General features: G+C 39.4%; 1 protein-coding gene across 1 annotated transcript; it reads left to right on the plus strand.

The window, feature by feature from the left end:
- The first annotated feature begins 1756 nt into the window (after positions 1-1756).
- Positions 1757-15507, plus strand: LOC148011253 (putative mitochondrial-processing peptidase subunit beta, mitochondrial). The gene is made up of 9 exons (XM_087670479.1): positions 1757-2425; positions 2822-2986; positions 3103-3240; positions 3335-3486; positions 4132-4240; positions 13906-14004; positions 14719-14784; positions 14865-14972; positions 15043-15507. Exons 1-9 carry the CDS (start codon positions 1868-1870, stop codon positions 15127-15129), a joined length of 1482 nt encoding a protein of 493 aa, XP_087526605.1. The 5' UTR covers positions 1757-1867; the 3' UTR covers positions 15130-15507.
- Positions 15508-17512: the final 2005 nt, after the last annotated feature.

Below are 17512 nucleotides of genomic sequence, written 5' to 3' on the forward strand. Positions count from 1 at the left end.
CATTTCTTGAAATAGTATCAACCATGTTGGGCATTTGAATTGTAGGAATACTTCTTAACTATTTTAACCTTATTTGCAAATTCCTCTACTTTTCCTTAGATATTTTAATTGCATTCTCAAATGAGTGAGGGTCTTTTACCAATATATTTCCTCTAATTTCAAGTTCGAGCAAAGAAACAAATTTATCATTTTTCAACAACATGACCAAAGTTCACTCCATATCGTGTGTAACCTCTATCCATCTCTCTTCAAATCTATTAGCAAATTTAGACACTTTCTCGTTCTCTTTCCGAAACATTCTTTCCAAAGATTTCCATAGACTCTCGGGAGTTTGCCTCACTGCAAACTTGGTAATAAACCAAGTTCTAACTTGATTCAAATTTGCCTTTGTTTTCTGACATTTACACTACTTGTATAGTTTGTCTGCATGTAGTGACATGTCCATGGTTAAGCATTTTCACACACCAACATCATGACACTTGGGGGGAGATTTGTGGCATATCCTATGGTAGTAATGTGCGAGCATACTTGAGTTCTTTTCCCTCAAGAGATATTTTCTCTCGTGCTAGTACACACCTTATTCTAGTCCATTTTGTGGTTGTGTACTCAACTTTTGTATCTTCTCTTTTGTTATCTTGAATGGTAGAGCTATGAGCTTCCTCTTGCTCCTTATTGCTGTTGGATCACTGCTTATATTCTTATACTAAAAAGAATTTTGCAAACACACTTGGTTAAATTGAAGTTTGCAAATGATAGCAGTTCACAATTGGGAGCATTTCACTCTCAAGATTATTGAGAGGGGCTTCCTACATGGCATAACTATACATTTTGACACAATGTTCATGTTGCATCATGTAGCTCTATGTGTTTGTTAGTGACTTAAACTCAAGAGAACATTACAAACTTGCATAGTTTGAACTTCATACATGGCAATGCTCTATAGTTGGGAATACTTCACACTTAAGAGCACAAAGAAGGTCTTGGGATGTGGCACAATCATATATCTTGTCATGAATCTCATTCCATGTCCCAACTCTCCTAAAGGGAACAAATAATGGAGGCTATTGTTTGCAATTTATGTGTGAAGACTCTCTTATCTTGAGCATATGGTTAATAGGTAGCTAACCCAACAGTAAATTTGATTATTTGATGCCTATCGAGCATTGGGGCACATGAAACAAGATTCAAGGCAAGTAAAGAATTGGCCCCACATGTTGCAACAAAGCATTTGGATAAAGCTTTGATCTTGTTAGAGCCATGGTGAGAATAGAGCCACTTGGCTACTCTATTTGTTACCTGGCCTTATTAGTTGCAAACATATGAAATTTAGGGCAAATGCCAAACGACAAGAGAGCACATGAACACTAAAGTTCATGGCAAGGAGATTCCATGAGATGCTTCTCTCCCTATAAATCTAGCTACCTATTGGCTGCTTAGCTATCCATGTGTTTACCCCCTGCCCCCCCTTGTCTCATGGCGAGCAACCTTTGTAGTACTATAAGGTAGTTGGTTGCTTATTGAGGCATTTAGTTGCCTATTGGCAACTTAGCTGTCCATCTGCTCCCCATGTTAGATGCTTAGCGGCGTTAGCGGTGTGGAGTCTCGACTTGTTTCCATAGGATGCCTTGAGTGGGGTAGCCTGAAGGTGCTCAATCGGAGCTTCTCACAGATTGTAGCTACAAATGGCAAAAAAAAGGCCTAAGCACAAAAGTACAAACACGGGGATTAAACAGAACAAGAAGGAAAACAACAATAACAACAAAAAAAGGGTGTAAATACGCTTGCATTACCTTTGCCTTCCCGTCGTTCCTGTTAGAAAATCAAAACACAAGCTTGTCTTCTGTGTCTGTGATTCTGTCTGTGCATCATGGCCATGGCGATGGCTGCCCTAGGGCTACGACGAAGCTCGCGGCCGCGTTGGCTCCTGCGCCCCTTCTCCTCCGCATCGCAGGCCCTCGACGTGGCCGATTACCGCTTCTGCCGCTACAACTCCCCTGTCGCCTCCGTCGTGGACCACACCCCTGTCCTGTCCGTACCCCAGACCAGGGTCACCGTCCTCCCCAACGGCCTCCGTGTCGCCACCGAGTCCAACCTCGCCTGCCAAACCGCCTCCATCGGCGTCTGGATCGACGCTGGCAGCCGCTTCGAGACACACTCCTCGAACGGCACTGCTCACTTCCTTGAGCACATGATCTTCAAGGGCACCAAGAAGCGCACTATGCGACAGTTGGAGGAAGGGATCGAGAACATTGGCGGGCACCTGAATGCATACACATCGCGCGAGCAGACCACCTATTACGCCAAAGTCATGCGGAACGATGTCCCCTTTGCTGCAGATGTGCTGGCTGACATCTTGCAGAACTCTGAGTTCTCACCAGACAGGATTGAGCGTGAGCGAAGTGTCATCCTCCGGGAAATGGAAGAGGTATTTGTGGTGTTTTTAAAAGGTCACAGCTTTAGTCTAGCAACTTGTTCAGTCTGTTAAGGAACGTCAATGCATTCAAAGCAGGTTCTTTAATCAGCTATAAACGAAACTTTGGAGTGTCCATAATGAGGTTAAGAACACATTCTGGGAGATGTTCTTGAAACATAGGCAGGGGCATTATCTTCTTATTTCTCTAACGGCAAAGTTTTGACCATGCCTTCTGGATCAATGATTGTTTTTCCAGAGGAAGCGCTCTGTCACTCTCATGTTTAGAAAAACAGCAAATTTTGAAGAGAGTATATTCCAGACCATTTTGTTTTGTTATGTGATTGTGGTGATGGATTTACTAGAACAAAGCTTTTGACAGCATGGTGACTAACCATTGAAGTATGACAGGTGGAAGGTCAGCCAGAAGAAGTGATCTTTGATCATTTACATGCTACAGCCTTCCAGCACAGTCCTTTGGGACGAACAATCCTTGGCCCTCCGGACAATATAAAATCAATTACCAGGGATCACTTGGCCCAGTACATATCTACCCATTATACGGCACCTCGGATGGTGAGTTGTTTCTAGATCTTGTGAGTTATTGTCTGGATACATTGTTCAGTACATGTTGTTTTTGATTTATTTGATAGCGATACGATGCTACATTGTGGAGAAGCTTGATGCTGCAGGTTCTAGCTGCTGCCGGTGGAGTTGACCACAAGGATGTGGTGGAGCTTGCCTCCAAGCTGTTCAAGGATCTTCCTACCAACCCCACTACAGCTGCACAGTTGATTGAAAAGGACCCAGCTATTTTCACAGGCTCAGAGGTCTAAATTGGCTAGTGATATTTTTTTCTAAGAAATTGCACCCTTGCTTGTTGACCATGAAGAAAAGGACCATCATTTGGGGGTTTTGATGCAGGTGCGTATCAGGGATGATGACATGCCATTGGCACACATAGCGGTGGCTGTAATGGGAGCTTCTTGGACTGACCCAGACTCAATTGCTCTGATGGTAATGCAGACAATGCTTGGTGGTTGGCACAAAGGTGCAGGGGCTGGGAAGCACATGGGGTAAGCACTTTTATGGTCACTTTCTAAGTGTTTGCATCTGCAGAATGAACAGACACTGCAGTCAATGCTTTATTGACAAAGAAAGAATCATGTGAACTGTTTGTTCTGAAATAAATGACGTATCTGTATGCACAGGCAGTCTGATGTGCTTGTGTTCCCATGTGCATCTCTCAGAAAGATCATAGCATTTGATTTTCTATGTGCGTGTATCGAAAAATTTGCAGGAAATGTCCAAAGCAACCACCATGAGGGGTAGTCTGTCCATACTCTTTATAGTTGGATGTCCTCGAGAACAGTCTATTAGATCAACTTGGTGTCAGAGGTCTAATAATTGAGAGCAATGTTCATAGAATGTTGCAGTTTAGTTTAGAGCTTGAGACTGTGGTTGTTAGACTTTGCGTCACTTGAGACTGGTTGGTAGGCCTTACGTACTTGATTATGGAATATTGGTCATTTTCTTCCATCAGGAAGCCACAAATAAAAACACTAAATGATATTGCGTTTTCTTTTTTGTGTCATAAGAGCTTTAATACTCACTCCCTATTTGAAATGGCTAAGTATGTGCTAAATGTTCTCAATTGTCAATTAATTCTAGTCTGATGTGCTTAATGACTTTTAATTAAGCATGCTTGCCAACTTTTGTAGATCTGAACTTGCACAAAAGGTTGCAGCCAATGAACTGGCAGAAAGTGTGATGGCCTTCAATACAAATTATAGTGATGCAGGGCTATTCGGTGTCTACGCAGTTGCAAAGGTACTTTATTTCAAAGTTATTTTAGGGCTTTGACCCTTGAGGACATTATTGGAAGTTTCAAACATCTTTATACACATTGTACTTGTATAAACAATAGGGTGTTGTTTAACTTTGCGCAAGCATGAACCAGGGTTTCAATGACTGCATTTTCTCTACTTACAGAGAATCGAGCGTCTTCTGCTTTGGAATATCGTTTGAAAGGTTGCATAAAACCCATCCAAGACAACATGATATTTAAAAAAAAATGCTAACCAACAAAACTAAAGAAGAAGATGTGGCATCTAAGTCACCTCCCAATGGTAGAGCCATTTGTGCTCACTTTGAGTTTGGGACTAGTGGGAATGACCAAGTGCACCAGACCTTCTCGGCAAGGGTGGTAAATAGCCTAATCAAGCACTAATTACAAGTAGTATAAAATTCAGATAAATTGAAAAGGTAAATTTACATTTTAATATTGGAAAATGGACAATCTTTTGGCCCCAAAACTGGCACTCCTTACAATATTTCTTTATCTTATATTGCAATCCGGTTGGAAAACACTAAGATTCCTTGAATCTCCTTCGCTCTCTAATTGCCTCTTGTCCTTGTAAAGAGGGGCTGAAAACTTGTTTTTGTCCTATCCTAACAGCCTTGGAGCTGTCACACACATCTTGGGAGCTCCAAGAATGCGCTCGCCTGCTATAAATTGCAATCGCTTGCTTCTATAGGGGCTTTGGCTGCTGTCTCCTGCCTCCCTTACTTCTCCTGATGGCTGCGATGGCCTTTGATTAGTTAGCAATTTGCTCTATAGTCTCTTCTGTAGTTGGTCCATTGCAAAATGACTCTCTTTTTATCTCTCCCAGCCTCCCACCAGCCTTTATCCACTTGCATGGGCAAGTTTTGCTAAGCAACAACCTTCTTAATTCAAATTCCAACATTTTTCAGCATTAGCAAATTAATTGTTAGAATATTAATTTTAAGGGTTAATTTAATTTAAGAATAATTTATTGCTTAAAAAACACTCACCGGCCAATGATTAAGTTGGCTAGACCAATTTATCATCCAAGTATTCTTGAGTTCTCATGAGCCCTTGGAATTAAATTAATTAATCAATTAATTAATGCAAACTTTGTAGTGCCACCACCAACACTTATGGTTAATAAAGTGATCTAGTCCAATTTGGACACTGTATTACCTAGTACCTATCAAGTACAACTTGTTGTAACTTTTGTATTTGGCACCAACTGATATCTTAAGGTTTTAGGTTTCACATTGTGAAATAATTGATCTATATTTCATATATGCAAGTCACATTTGCACATTTTATGAACTTTTAAATTTACATTCTTGTGATACCAAGCTCAAGCTTCCAGGCCTCATGAGATGTGTTTGATGGTATTAGTTGATGACATCTTAGATGAATGTGTTGAACAATCTTAGGATAAAGTTTATAAGTGAGGGATTCTCTACAATTTACGTCAACGGTCTTGTAATATAGGGTTCCTTAGCTTCCTTTACGAATGTAAACATTGCTTGAAAGTTTAATGATGTTGGCTCTTAGTTGGCCAATGGCATAGTATCAACCTAGCTGTGAATCTAGGAAATAGTACTTGAAACTATAGATCAATTGAGAAGTTACCTTCACCTTGGGATGACCATTTTATTGATCAAATACTTGGATAGGTCTTATTGCATGACTGTTAAACACTTGATACTGAGATTACAGTGGGATATATTTAGTGATGTCTTTAAGGTTTGGGAGTTTTGCCATTGGTACAATCTCTTCATTATGCCTTGGGAGGAGAAGAAGAGAGGGGTTTAAAGGGCATGATGACATATGAGACCAAAAAAGAGAATATCATGTATATGGGTTATAACACGATTCTTATAGAAATGAAAAAGAATTAAAAGTAAGATGCCTTGCTCCATTGGTAATGGTAGGATGATGACGGGTGTATAGAGGTAAAGCCAATGGACAATAGTGGGGCGGACATCCCTTCTATAAGTACACATTGCACAATCATATATAAGAAAAGATAACAAAGAATAAGGGTACTACCATTCATTGCATCCGCAAGACTCTCGTGTGTTTCTCTCTCTTAACCCTCTTGTACTCTATAGTTTCTATTCTGCATTCCATTGTTACTTTTCTCTCAACTAGTATTAGAGCTTTTCTCTCAACTGGTATTAGAGCTCGTGGGGAATGCCATGAGAGCTTACATGGTATGAAACAAGCTCCCAAGTAATGATATCATTAAGTTCATACCTTTATGTGGTCTTAGGTCTATACTAGAAGTGAGACTGATTGCTATAACTAGGAAGGCTAGGGATGGTAGCCTTATGATCTTGATTCTTTATGTGGATGATATGTCGATTGTTGGGAAGTTTGTTATCGATATGGTAGTTTAAAGAAAAGGTTGTATGAAACCTTTGATATAAAAGATTTGAGAAATGCTAGTCACATTCTTGGCATGTGTATTATGCGAGATTGAGATAAAAAGTTACTCTATTTGTCTTAGAAGGAATACATTGAAAATATATTTGAGTATTTTAATATAAGAGGGGAAAGGCTATTACTGTTCCATTGCCTCTATATTTGAAAGTTAGCTAGGAGAACAACCCCAAGTTATACAAGGAGAAGGTTAAAATGGCCAAGGTTCTTTATGTGTGTAGTTGGTAGCTTGATGTATACCTTGGTTGCTACATGTTTAGACATTGCGTATATAGTGGACTTGTTAGCAGGTATATGGCAAACCATGACAAGAAGCATTGGCAGGCAACAAAGAGTATGAGATACTTGAATGATGAGACTAGATCTATGTGCATATGCTTTGGAAGGAAGGATGCATCTATTCTTGGATATGTAGATGCTAATTTTGTAGGGAGTACTCTAGGATGTCTACTACAGGTTTTAGCTTCACTTTTATAGGCGGTGCAATCTCTTGGGTCTTGTTTGCAATCATGTACAATTTATTTATCATTGAGACAAAGTATATTGTAGCCATTGAGGCTTGGAAGGGAGCTACATGGCTTACTCATCTTGTGGGAGACTTGGTAATTGCAGAAGAGAGACGTAGATTGCATTGTGACGGTCAGAGTGCTATTCAAATATTGGTATGAAACCACGACTTTCTTTCAAAGACAAAGCATATTAAGAGGTGAAGTATCACTTCGTCAAGTATGTGCTTGAGGACAAACGCATTGAGTTGTCAAGATTCCTATGTATCATAATCTTGTAGATTTTCTTACGAAGTGTTTTACCCTTTGAGTGCTTTGCACATTGCAGCGTGTTGATGGACGTCGGGTAATATAGTGTCTTTGTTCTTATATTTCCAAAAAGGTGCATTGGCCCTTGAGTGGAAGGTTGTTTGAGTAAAGACCAATGGCCAATAGCCAAGGGAGCATCCCTTGTGTAAGTATAGATCGTACCGCCATACATAATTGGAGATAATAAAGAATAGAGGTATCAGCTTTCATTGTATCCACAAAACTCGTGTGCTCTCCTCAACCCTCTTGTAGTGTGTAGCTTCTAGCTCGCATCTCACCATTGCTTTCATCTTGTTTTCTTGGTTTGAGCTCTAGTGACTTGTGCAAAGGTGGGCTTGTGTTAAGGAATGAAAAAATAGCCTGATTTTACAGTTTTTAAAATAGCCTAATTTTAAGAGTTCTTACTTGTTAATATAAAATTACTAGGCTATTTATTTCTCTCTAGTACAACTCCACGAATAAAGTATTAGAATAATGTATTTATTCCAGATTTGGTTGGACAAAAGTTTACCTTGAATTTTCAATGATTTGGTAATCCAAAACAGGGATAGAATTGGAGGTTTTGGTTGTAATGTCTTCAACAACCAATTCTATATCCAAAATGATCAATTTTTGCAAACCCTAGCCATTGATCTACTAAACAATAAATCCTAATTTTGATTTGTTGTAAAACAAAGCTTTCACACACACACACACACACACACACACACACACACACACACACACACACACACAGAGAGAGAGAGAGAGAGATAGAGATAGAGATAGAGATATAAGAAAGAAATTGATTCTCGGTTGTCTAGCACCTTGGGATGGTTGCAAAAACACACCACCCTTACTGCCATTGCGATAAACTAGTAGGCATGCATCTCCTTTTGCTACTTTAGCTCTCCAAACTTAGGCTATTCGAAAATGAGAGAGAGAGAGAGAGAGAGAGAGAGAGAGAGAGAGAGTGAGTGAAACCAGCCTTTCTCCTTGGATAGGGTGGTAAATCCCTGATTACAACTTAATTACAGCAGCAAACAATAAATGCAAATTTGAAAATACAAATTTACCTACTGATCTTGGAGAGTGCACACTCGATTGGCCCCAAAATTGGCGCCCCTTTCGGTATTTCTTTAGCTTTATTAAAAAAAAAGTTGATTTATAATGGGATTCTCCCAATTCCTTTCGGTGTTTCAACTCCCCTTGTGGTCTAAATTGACCAGCAAGTCTTCAATCTGTTTTGCCCTTTCATTCGGGCACTCGATTAGCCTTCACATGCTTTGATGGAGATGGAAAATGCCCCAAATTCAATTATTTGCTGGTCCCTCCACTTGAATAGGTTAAAAACAGCTTCAGTCCTGTTCAATCCAAGTCTTGGAGCTTCCAATTTTTGGTACGATTCTCGAGGCTACTGCTAAACCCTAATTTCTGCTGCATATTAGGGTTTACAACAGAGAAATCTGAAATTTCGTAGCCTCCAAGGATCCAAATATTGAGATCTTCAAAGCAAGGCTGTGAAATGACTGGGAGATGAGAGGGAAAGTTGTAGAGAGAGAAAATTCAGAGTTTTGTCGTGAAGAATGACATAAAATTAGTCAAGTGCAGTTGCTGCCCTACCACAACAGCATGTACATGCAAAGAACTGAAGAAAATCAGTCATTTATTGCTGCTAACTTGCCTCAACAGCCTGTAGATATTGTCTCTTGCTGTTGATTGATCTTCTTTTGCCCTTGGCTGCCTCAGAAGGTCCTCGAATGGGTGCAAATTAGACCAGTAGCCTCTCCCTCTCCCTTGCAGGCTGAATTTATAGAAATGCCTCTCTTCAGTCTCTAAAGACGTTTTTCAGTCTTACATGGACATTTTTCACAAGTGGCAACCTTTCCGAATGGTTTTTTCAGCATTTTTCATAATTAAATATTAATATTCAGCCTTAAAATATTGAAAACGAATCTAATAATTATTTCGGTGCTCTAAAAAATAATATGGTTGGCCAATAATTAAATTGGCTAGGCAACTTTCATTCTCGAGTGTCTCTGTGTCATCGTTGACTATCAAATTGGCGTTAGGTACCATTAAGTGCCACTTCTCTAGTGTCACCAACTGACACTTATGGCCAAATGGATGACCTAGGCCAACAATTGGCACCAGATACTACCAAGTACTTATGCGGCATAACTTATAGCAACTTTTGCCTTTGATATTCCGTGATTTATTCGAGTCCTGGGTTCGTAAATTTACTTTAACCCCAGTTGCACCACACATGTGCAACATTTACTTAATCACGTGATTAAAAATTCATCTACATGTTAAGTGAGGTTTCAAAAATACATATCCTCATGAGAGAGAGAGAGAGCGCCCCAAATAACTGAGATCAAGTTTCCAAATGAATAACCAACCAACTATTTCTTAATTGGATCACATGTTTGATTAAGGGCTAATTAATTACTTGATCGTCTAACATAAGTGAGATGCTCTTTGGACCAAACTTAAGCTTAGGGCTTGTTTAATGACTTAATTGCCATACATGAGTTGCCTATTGGGCAAAACTTTCAATGTGACTCAATTCTAAGGTGACTCTTTTAATTTAATGAAAGTTTTACCTTGCACTTTGTTCTTTTTGTCCAATCCTTGTACCACATAGCTAGCTTGGGCAAAACTTTCAATGTAACTCAATATTAAGGTGAAATTTTCAGTTTATTGTACCTTGTTCCTTTTGCCGTATCCTTGCACATAGCTTGCACACTTGTCTATCACATTGCCTTGGTGTTAAATCTTTCACTGTTGGTGCATTGCGATTGATTCCAAAAGTTTTGTACTCACACATCCAAGTAGGTCCATACTACATGCAGTCCAATATAGCATGAATTCAACAAGAATGTTGTGTGGGAAAGAGAGGAAGGAAGAAATTTAACCTTGTTATGCTCTAACTAGCCAACATGATGCTTAAGAAGGAGTGCTAGCCTCTTGTTGATCAGGATGCTACTAAGAATGCACATGATACTACTTTCCTTGACCTTCTATTGCCTTCAAATCCTCAATCTGATTTTCAAATACTTAAAAATGAGACCTGCCATAGGTAGGTGTCACAAGCTTTGTATGTGAGAATGAGAGAGATGGAGGAAATTGGCAAGTTTTTTTCAAATAGTCATGCATAAACAACCATTTTTTTTCTTTAGTTAAATAATAGTGGCCTTGCCCAAAGTTCCAAAAAGATTATTGAAATTTAGATTTAAGTTGCTCTGTTCAAACTTTGGCATGATTTTAAAATTTCCTATTAGCCTTAACAATTATTAAAGTTTCACATGTAACCTTGGAAAATGCACTATTTTCAAGGTCTTGTCAACATCCAACATTGTCAATGCAATGTCCATCATGCTCGGGTGTAGAATATGTTCACATGTTTATGGTATCAGGTTGGTTTTACATGCAACTTTGATACCTTAGTGTTGATTGGCCTTTCGGGATTCGCTGGAGTATGATAGGCTCATCCCTACCAATTCATGGTGTCATAGATTTCTCGAAAACTTAATCTTGAGTGATAGAGGCTTGCAAAAGTGTGCTTTTGCCTCTCTAGCAAGCCTTCACGTTTGCTCTAGCTACATAGTAAATGACTTCTCTACTCCTTAAGCATCATTAGTTTACACCTTACTTGTTTATTTATTCCATTATTCTTTCGTGTTTTGTTTGAGCTTGCTTTTGCTAATTGATCTCTTAAGCCTCATGCCCTTGCATAATGTGAAGAGCTTAGAGCTTCACATAGTATTAGAGCCAAGTGCTCTTGACACATTTTTTGGGAATATATGAATAGGAAGTACTCATCATCCTTGAGGTCCATCTCCCTTGCATCCATCTTCTTTGGCTTAGCTCCCCTTGTTAGCATCACCATTGACGCTCTTGAAATGTGGTTGGATGGAGTTGCCTTCCAATGAAGGCAACTAGTTGGTGAGAATGGCCAAGTTTCAGTTGGGGGAAAAGATACCATTTAGGGAATGATTAGCAGTCCGATTCCTTCATTATAGTTAGACCTTGTGGCAAGTTTGTATGTGTATGATCTCCCTCCTTTGACACAACCTTCTTAAGGTCTTTAGTGGAAGAATCTTGGTGTCATGAGGACATATATTTTGGAAACCTCACTTAATATGTGGATTAATTTTTAATCACCTGATTAAGTGAGTGTTGCACATGTGAGATGCAAGTGGGATTAGAGTAAATTTACGAGCCCTAGATTCGAGAAAATCAGGGGATGTCAAAGATAAAAGTTGCTATAAGTTATGTTGCATAGATACTTGGTGGTATCTAGTGTCAATTGTTGGCCTAGGTCATTCATTTGGCCATAAGTGTCAGTTGGTGACACTAGAGAGGTGGCGTTTAATGGTACCTAATGCTGATCTAATGGTCAAAGATGGCACAAAGAGATTTGAGAGTGGAAGATGCCCAACCAATTTAATTATTGGTCAGTCAGATTATTTTTTTGGGGACCAAAATAATTATTAGATTAATTTTCAGTAATTAAAGGCTGAAAATTAAGATTTAATGATAGATAATGTTGGAAAAACCATTTGGGAAGGCTGCCACTTAGCAAACTTGCCCATACAGGCTGGTAAAATGTTGAATAAGAGGAAAAATGCCTTGCTTCGAAGATCTCAGCATTTGGACCCTTGGAGGTTGAGAAATTGCAAATTTCTTTATTGTAAACCCTAATTTACGGTAGAAATTAGGGTTTGGTAGTAGCATCGGGAATCATGCCAGAAATTGAAAGCTCCAAGACTTGGATTTTTCAGGGCTAAAGGTGAAATTCAGCTAAATTTAGTTGGAGGACTAGTCGGCCATTGAATTTGGGGCATTTTCATTGTCTATGAAGTGGGTGAAGGCTAAGTAAGTGCCTGAATCAAGGGGCAAATCAGATTGAAGACTTGTTAGTCACTTTGGATAGCAAGGGGAGTTTGGATTGTGAAGGGCATTGGGAGAATCTCATTGTAAATCAACTTCTTCTTCAATAAAGCTAAAGAAATATCGAAAGGGGCGTCAATTTTGGGGCCAATTGGGTGTGCATTGTCCAAGATCAGTAGGTAAATTTGTATTTATTGTTTGCTGCTGTAATTAAGTTGTAATCATGGATTTACCACCCATCCACGGAAGGAAGGCCGGTTTCACTTGGTCTTTCTTACGAGCTTCAACTTCCATGTCTTGCTATAAGGCTATGTATACATAAGCTGTTCTAAGGCCTTCTTGTAAAAGTTGCTCAACTCAATGGCCAACAATAAAGTCTAGTTTTTGGCACTGTTATCACTTAGGTGTTTATTTGTCACCATTGTGACTTTGCATCACTCATTGGGCAGCCTAACATGCTAGTTAACAGCTACAAGGTTGTTAATAAGGTTTAACTGCTTGCCCTCCCTTTGTGAACTCAATCTCTTAATATGAAGATTGATGTGGTGAATAGCCCATCCAACAAGGGTCTAGCACAAGTGTAAGCATGATTGGTATCTTGATTGCTGAAGATGCTTCCTTGAGGTGTACCCTCAATTGTCCAAGATTAACAGATGAATGATGCCACTATTTTTTCTTGGTTTTTTGTGGCAACTTACCTTATATGTAAGGCTTGAAACAGTATAAAGCAGAACGTTGGATGAGGATATTTCGTTTGTGCATAGTTATCCCTTATTCAAATGAAAGACCACTTTTAACTCAAGAATAATAAGAAAGGTAGTTTTGTTGAAGGATGAATAAACATAGTCTTTTTGTAGGATAAGCGAGGCTGTTCTATAAGACAAATCAGTAATTACAGATGGGTCATGTCTCTTTTTCTAGGGTTGATGACTTGATTAACCATTTACATGAGATAATTTCTGACTAAATTGTGTCAATTACTAGTGTTGACCATGTAAAGTTACAATTAAAGTTGCCATCCCCTTATGACTTGTTTAACCATTTGCATGAGCATTTGACTGGCAGACTGGTTATTATCAGGTGTGTTTCAGATGAAAAGCCTCTATGGCATGAGACTCCCCCACAGCTAGGGAATGTCATCAGCTGCCATTGCTCTCATTAGGAAGTGCTACCATCTTTTTCCTGCCAGAATATTTTTCTGCAGCTTCTTTATAAACACACTGAAATTGTTAAGAGGCCTTTAAGACGCTTAATGCATGTGGCTTGGGCTCATTTCACGACCATATATTCGGACTTAAAAATACTGTACATAGTGCACAGGTAGAACCTCTACTGGACATTGCCTTGCGCTTTGGCATTATTATTATATGATCCTTATGCTCCAACTTTTACCACCACTTCAAAATGTCAGGAGCATAGATATTACATCAGTAGTTTATTGTTGTATTTGAGTGGTCTTTCATTTTTCTATTCGTTTCAAGGTGGTTTAATAATTTGTCATTGAATGATTATCTGATTGAATCTGACTCTTCGGATGTTTCCAGCCAGACACACTGGATGACCTCTCATGGGCTATCATGCATGAAATTGGAAGACTGATTTACAGAGTAGCTGAAGAGGATGTAGCTCGGGCTAGAAATCAGGTGATCTTTTTGTTTTTTTTTTTTGGGGGGGGGGGGGGGGGAGCAATGTCTTCTTGTTCATTATTCTTAATGTATTTTGTTTGCATGTTAGCTTCTTCAGATCTGTGGTGAATATCTATCTCAACTATTGTCTTGGTTGTGTTGTTTTAATGTTTACTATGCTGAGGAAGCAACTTTACTGTGTCAATTCACGCATACAATGGATTGGAAGATGTTGTTACTGTTTGTTAGGTCCAGTGTTTTAAATCATGTTTCATGATGAGTATGCCAGGCATGTGGTTGTTCTCTTTTGTGTGTTGCATTTGGAAGTTCAAGCACTACACTTTCCCTCCTCCAGTGTTGACCATTTGGAAGGTTTGCAGTTTGATCTAATTCTTCTTGAACCAGTCATGGCTAGATTTTTTGTGTATTCTTTCGATTTGTCTGTTTCAACACTCATTGAACCAGTTACGTCTGCTCAAGGTAGATTTTCCTTTTCCAGATTCCAGAGATCATCTAAATATGTTGATAAATCATGCCTCATGAGCATAGCACGAGCACTCTCTCTCTCTCTCACACACACACACACACACACACACACACACACACATACACACACACACATCTCGAAATTGTTTGAGTGAAAGCAATTGCAAACCTGGGTGGCCTGTTACCTTTCCAGAAAGTCTTAAAGTTTCTGTGCTTATTTCCTGATGCATCTGCTCGTTTTCACAGTTAAAAGCGGGCTTACTATTGCATTTGGATGGTACAAGTGCAGTTGCAGAAGACATTGGGCGTCAGGTTAAGTGGAATCTTGTAGAGCTGCATGGGTTTTGAGGTTTGTGTCGTGGGTGATTGATATTGTTTATTTGTGCAAGCAGTTGCTCACATATGGGCGCAGAATACCTCTTCCTGAATTGTTTGCAAGAATAGATGCAGTCGATGCAGCCACAGTCAAGAGGGTTGCTGACCGTTTCATTTATGACAAGGTGATTTAGCTATAAAATAAAGTCCACCTGTATTGTGTGTTTTTGGTAATACTGACTTCTGTTACTGCAGGAATTGGCTATTGCTACCATGGGGCCAACCCAGAATCTGCCAGACTATAATTGGTTCCGCCGTCGTACTTATTGGTTACGTTTTTAAAGAAGCTGAGTGTAAGCCAGATGCCCTGCTGATCCACTGAATGAAATTATGCATGTTGGGAATGGGTACAGTCACATTCCGGATTTGTAATAAGTACCCAAAATGGAAGCCTGTGCTGCTGTATTAGTCCCCAGAAATGAGGGAAGGAAGGGGTTTTTTCTTCCAGGGTCAATACTTGAATAATGGGGTGAGTATACTTCTGTGCCCATTTCATCTGTCTCAAACGTTCCTTGGCCGAAATTGTAAGAATTTTTGACCATTCCATTGCTGTAAAAAGCTTGATAGACATCATTGAGTTCTTCATTGCTACTACTCTGTTTGAACAGACAGTTTTGATAAGGGATATCGTCTTTTGAAGCTAAGCGAAACTTTTGGTAAGATAAGCTATCCATGTCTATCATTTCATTGTGTTTGGCATTACCAGATGCTTCTTTTAAATAATGCATTTGTGTCGTCCAAAAGTTCAGGCTAATGTTGTCTTGGGCAATCTGGTTGGCAGTTGTATCTCATCTATTAAGTCAGATGAGAGACTAGGTAACATGGGTCTTTTTCACACTGGAGTTTGATAAAAGGAGTACTCAGCAGTGCTCTGTATGCTTATTTTCAACGAATTCTTATGTTCACATTGTAATCCCTGTTCTAGGACAGACCTTTTGGTTTTCACCTACTAGTTTCTTAAGAGAAAGAGCCTCATCCTTACGCCTTGTGACACTTCAAGATGTGCATGCCTCAATTCATGTCTAATTGCCAACTTCAGAAGCAGGTCCCTTGTTTGCTTGCATGGATTAAGAAGTTTACTAACGAAAGGGTTTACAAGTTCTTAGGAACAAAATGACTCGTGCTTCTATGAAAGCACTGTTCTCTTCCCAAATCTACACGACTGCTGCTTATGACCATGGTAACATATGTCAACTAGTCGTTATTGTTTTAATAACGTGTTTGATGTTTATGTGTGCCATTCTCATGATAGGCGCATTTAGGGAGATGGGTTTCATTTTCTTGATTAAATATTTGGTGGTTTTTGCCTTCCAATTTTGTTCTCTCAGCTTCTCCAGTGACGCGCTTAAGTCAAATTATGTGGTCTGGTTCATTGCTAAAGCTGCTTAAATTACAGAACCTGACTCCCATTGTTGTGACACACCCTAGACTTGTTATTGGCCTTTTGAAGCTCAAGTTTGTAAATGCTCCTCAGCATTTTGACTTCAATATGCGAGCAGTACTTTAGAAGTGTTGATATGAAAGTCCATGTATTATTCTGATTTCCGTACATTTTCAGCCTACTTTTTGTTGGACTGGAAGGCCACAGCTTAGAGAGTTTGAGTTTGAACAGGAGCGTATGAGTATGACGGCTGGAGAGTGAGTGTGAGCAAAGTGAAAGTACGAGAAGATAAGAGTGTACCAACAAAATGTGTTGGTACACAGAATAAAATGTATTTATACGTAGGGCACGTAAAGGGTGCGTTCACATGTACAATGTGTGTGTACTATATACATGGAGGTTACCAGGCCTTTATATCCTAACCACCTCCCTCTTAAAGGTCCGATATGAACCGCTAGCCAACCAATTCCCACTAGTCGAATGCAATGCTTGTGTTGAGCTCTGCCTAGACTTTTAGTGAGAACATTTTCAAGGTTATCTTGTGTTTTAATCTTGGTCAATGTGATTTGACCATCTTTCAGAATCTGTTTGATGAAGTGATATCGCATATCTATATGCTTTGTGCGTGAATGATACATGGCATTCTTAGCTAGATACATTGCACTTTGGCTATCACATCCCAAAACTGCAGCACCCATAGATATGCTGAGATAATTTGCAAGTCTGCTCAACCATATAGCTTCCTTGGAAGCTTCAATAGTTGATATGTATTCAGCTTCAGTGGTACACAGTGCAACAATGTTTTGCAATCTGGAACACCAAGAAACAGTCCCACCAGCTACTGTAAAGACATACCCATTGGTGGACCTACGAGTATTCAAGTCACCTGCCATGTTTGCATCACAATAACCCTACAAACTAAGTGCACCCTGTCCATAGCAAATACTTTTTGTTTGTGTATCCTTAAGGTATCGAAGAATGCACTTGACAGCCTCTAGTGTAACAATGTTTTGCAACCTGGAACACTAAGAAACAATCCTTTCAGCAACTGTAAAGACATACCCGTTGGTGGACCTACGACTGTCCAAGTCACTTGCCATGTTTGCATCACAATAACCTTGCAAACTAAGTGCACCTTGCCCATAGCAAATACTTTTTGTTTGTGTATCCTTAAGGTATCGAATAATGCACTTGACAATCTCCCAATGTGCTTTGCCAAGATTTGACATAAACTCGCTAGCAACTCCCACTGCATGAGTAATGTCTGGGCGAGTAGCAACCATA

The sequence above is a fragment of the Lygodium microphyllum genome, chromosome 28, assembly GCF_053477565.2.
Source record: "Lygodium microphyllum isolate KBCC chromosome 28, Lygodium_microphyllum_v1.1.10, whole genome shotgun sequence".
In the NCBI taxonomy this organism is placed as follows: Eukaryota; Viridiplantae; Streptophyta; class Polypodiopsida; order Schizaeales; family Lygodiaceae; genus Lygodium; species Lygodium microphyllum.

Excerpts from the sequence above, each read along its gene's own strand:
- LOC148011253 (XM_087670479.1), top strand. The coding sequence starts at position 1,868 with ATGGCCATGGCGATGGCTGCCCTAGGGCTACGACGAAGCTCGCGGCCG. Across the intron at positions 2,426-2,821 it reads TCCTCCGGGAAATGGAAGAG|GTGGAAGGTCAGCCAGAAGA; the intron begins GTATTTGTGGTG and ends GAAGTATGACAG. Across the intron at positions 14,973-15,042 it reads ACCGTTTCATTTATGACAAG|GAATTGGCTATTGCTACCAT; the intron begins GTGATTTAGCTA and ends CTGTTACTGCAG.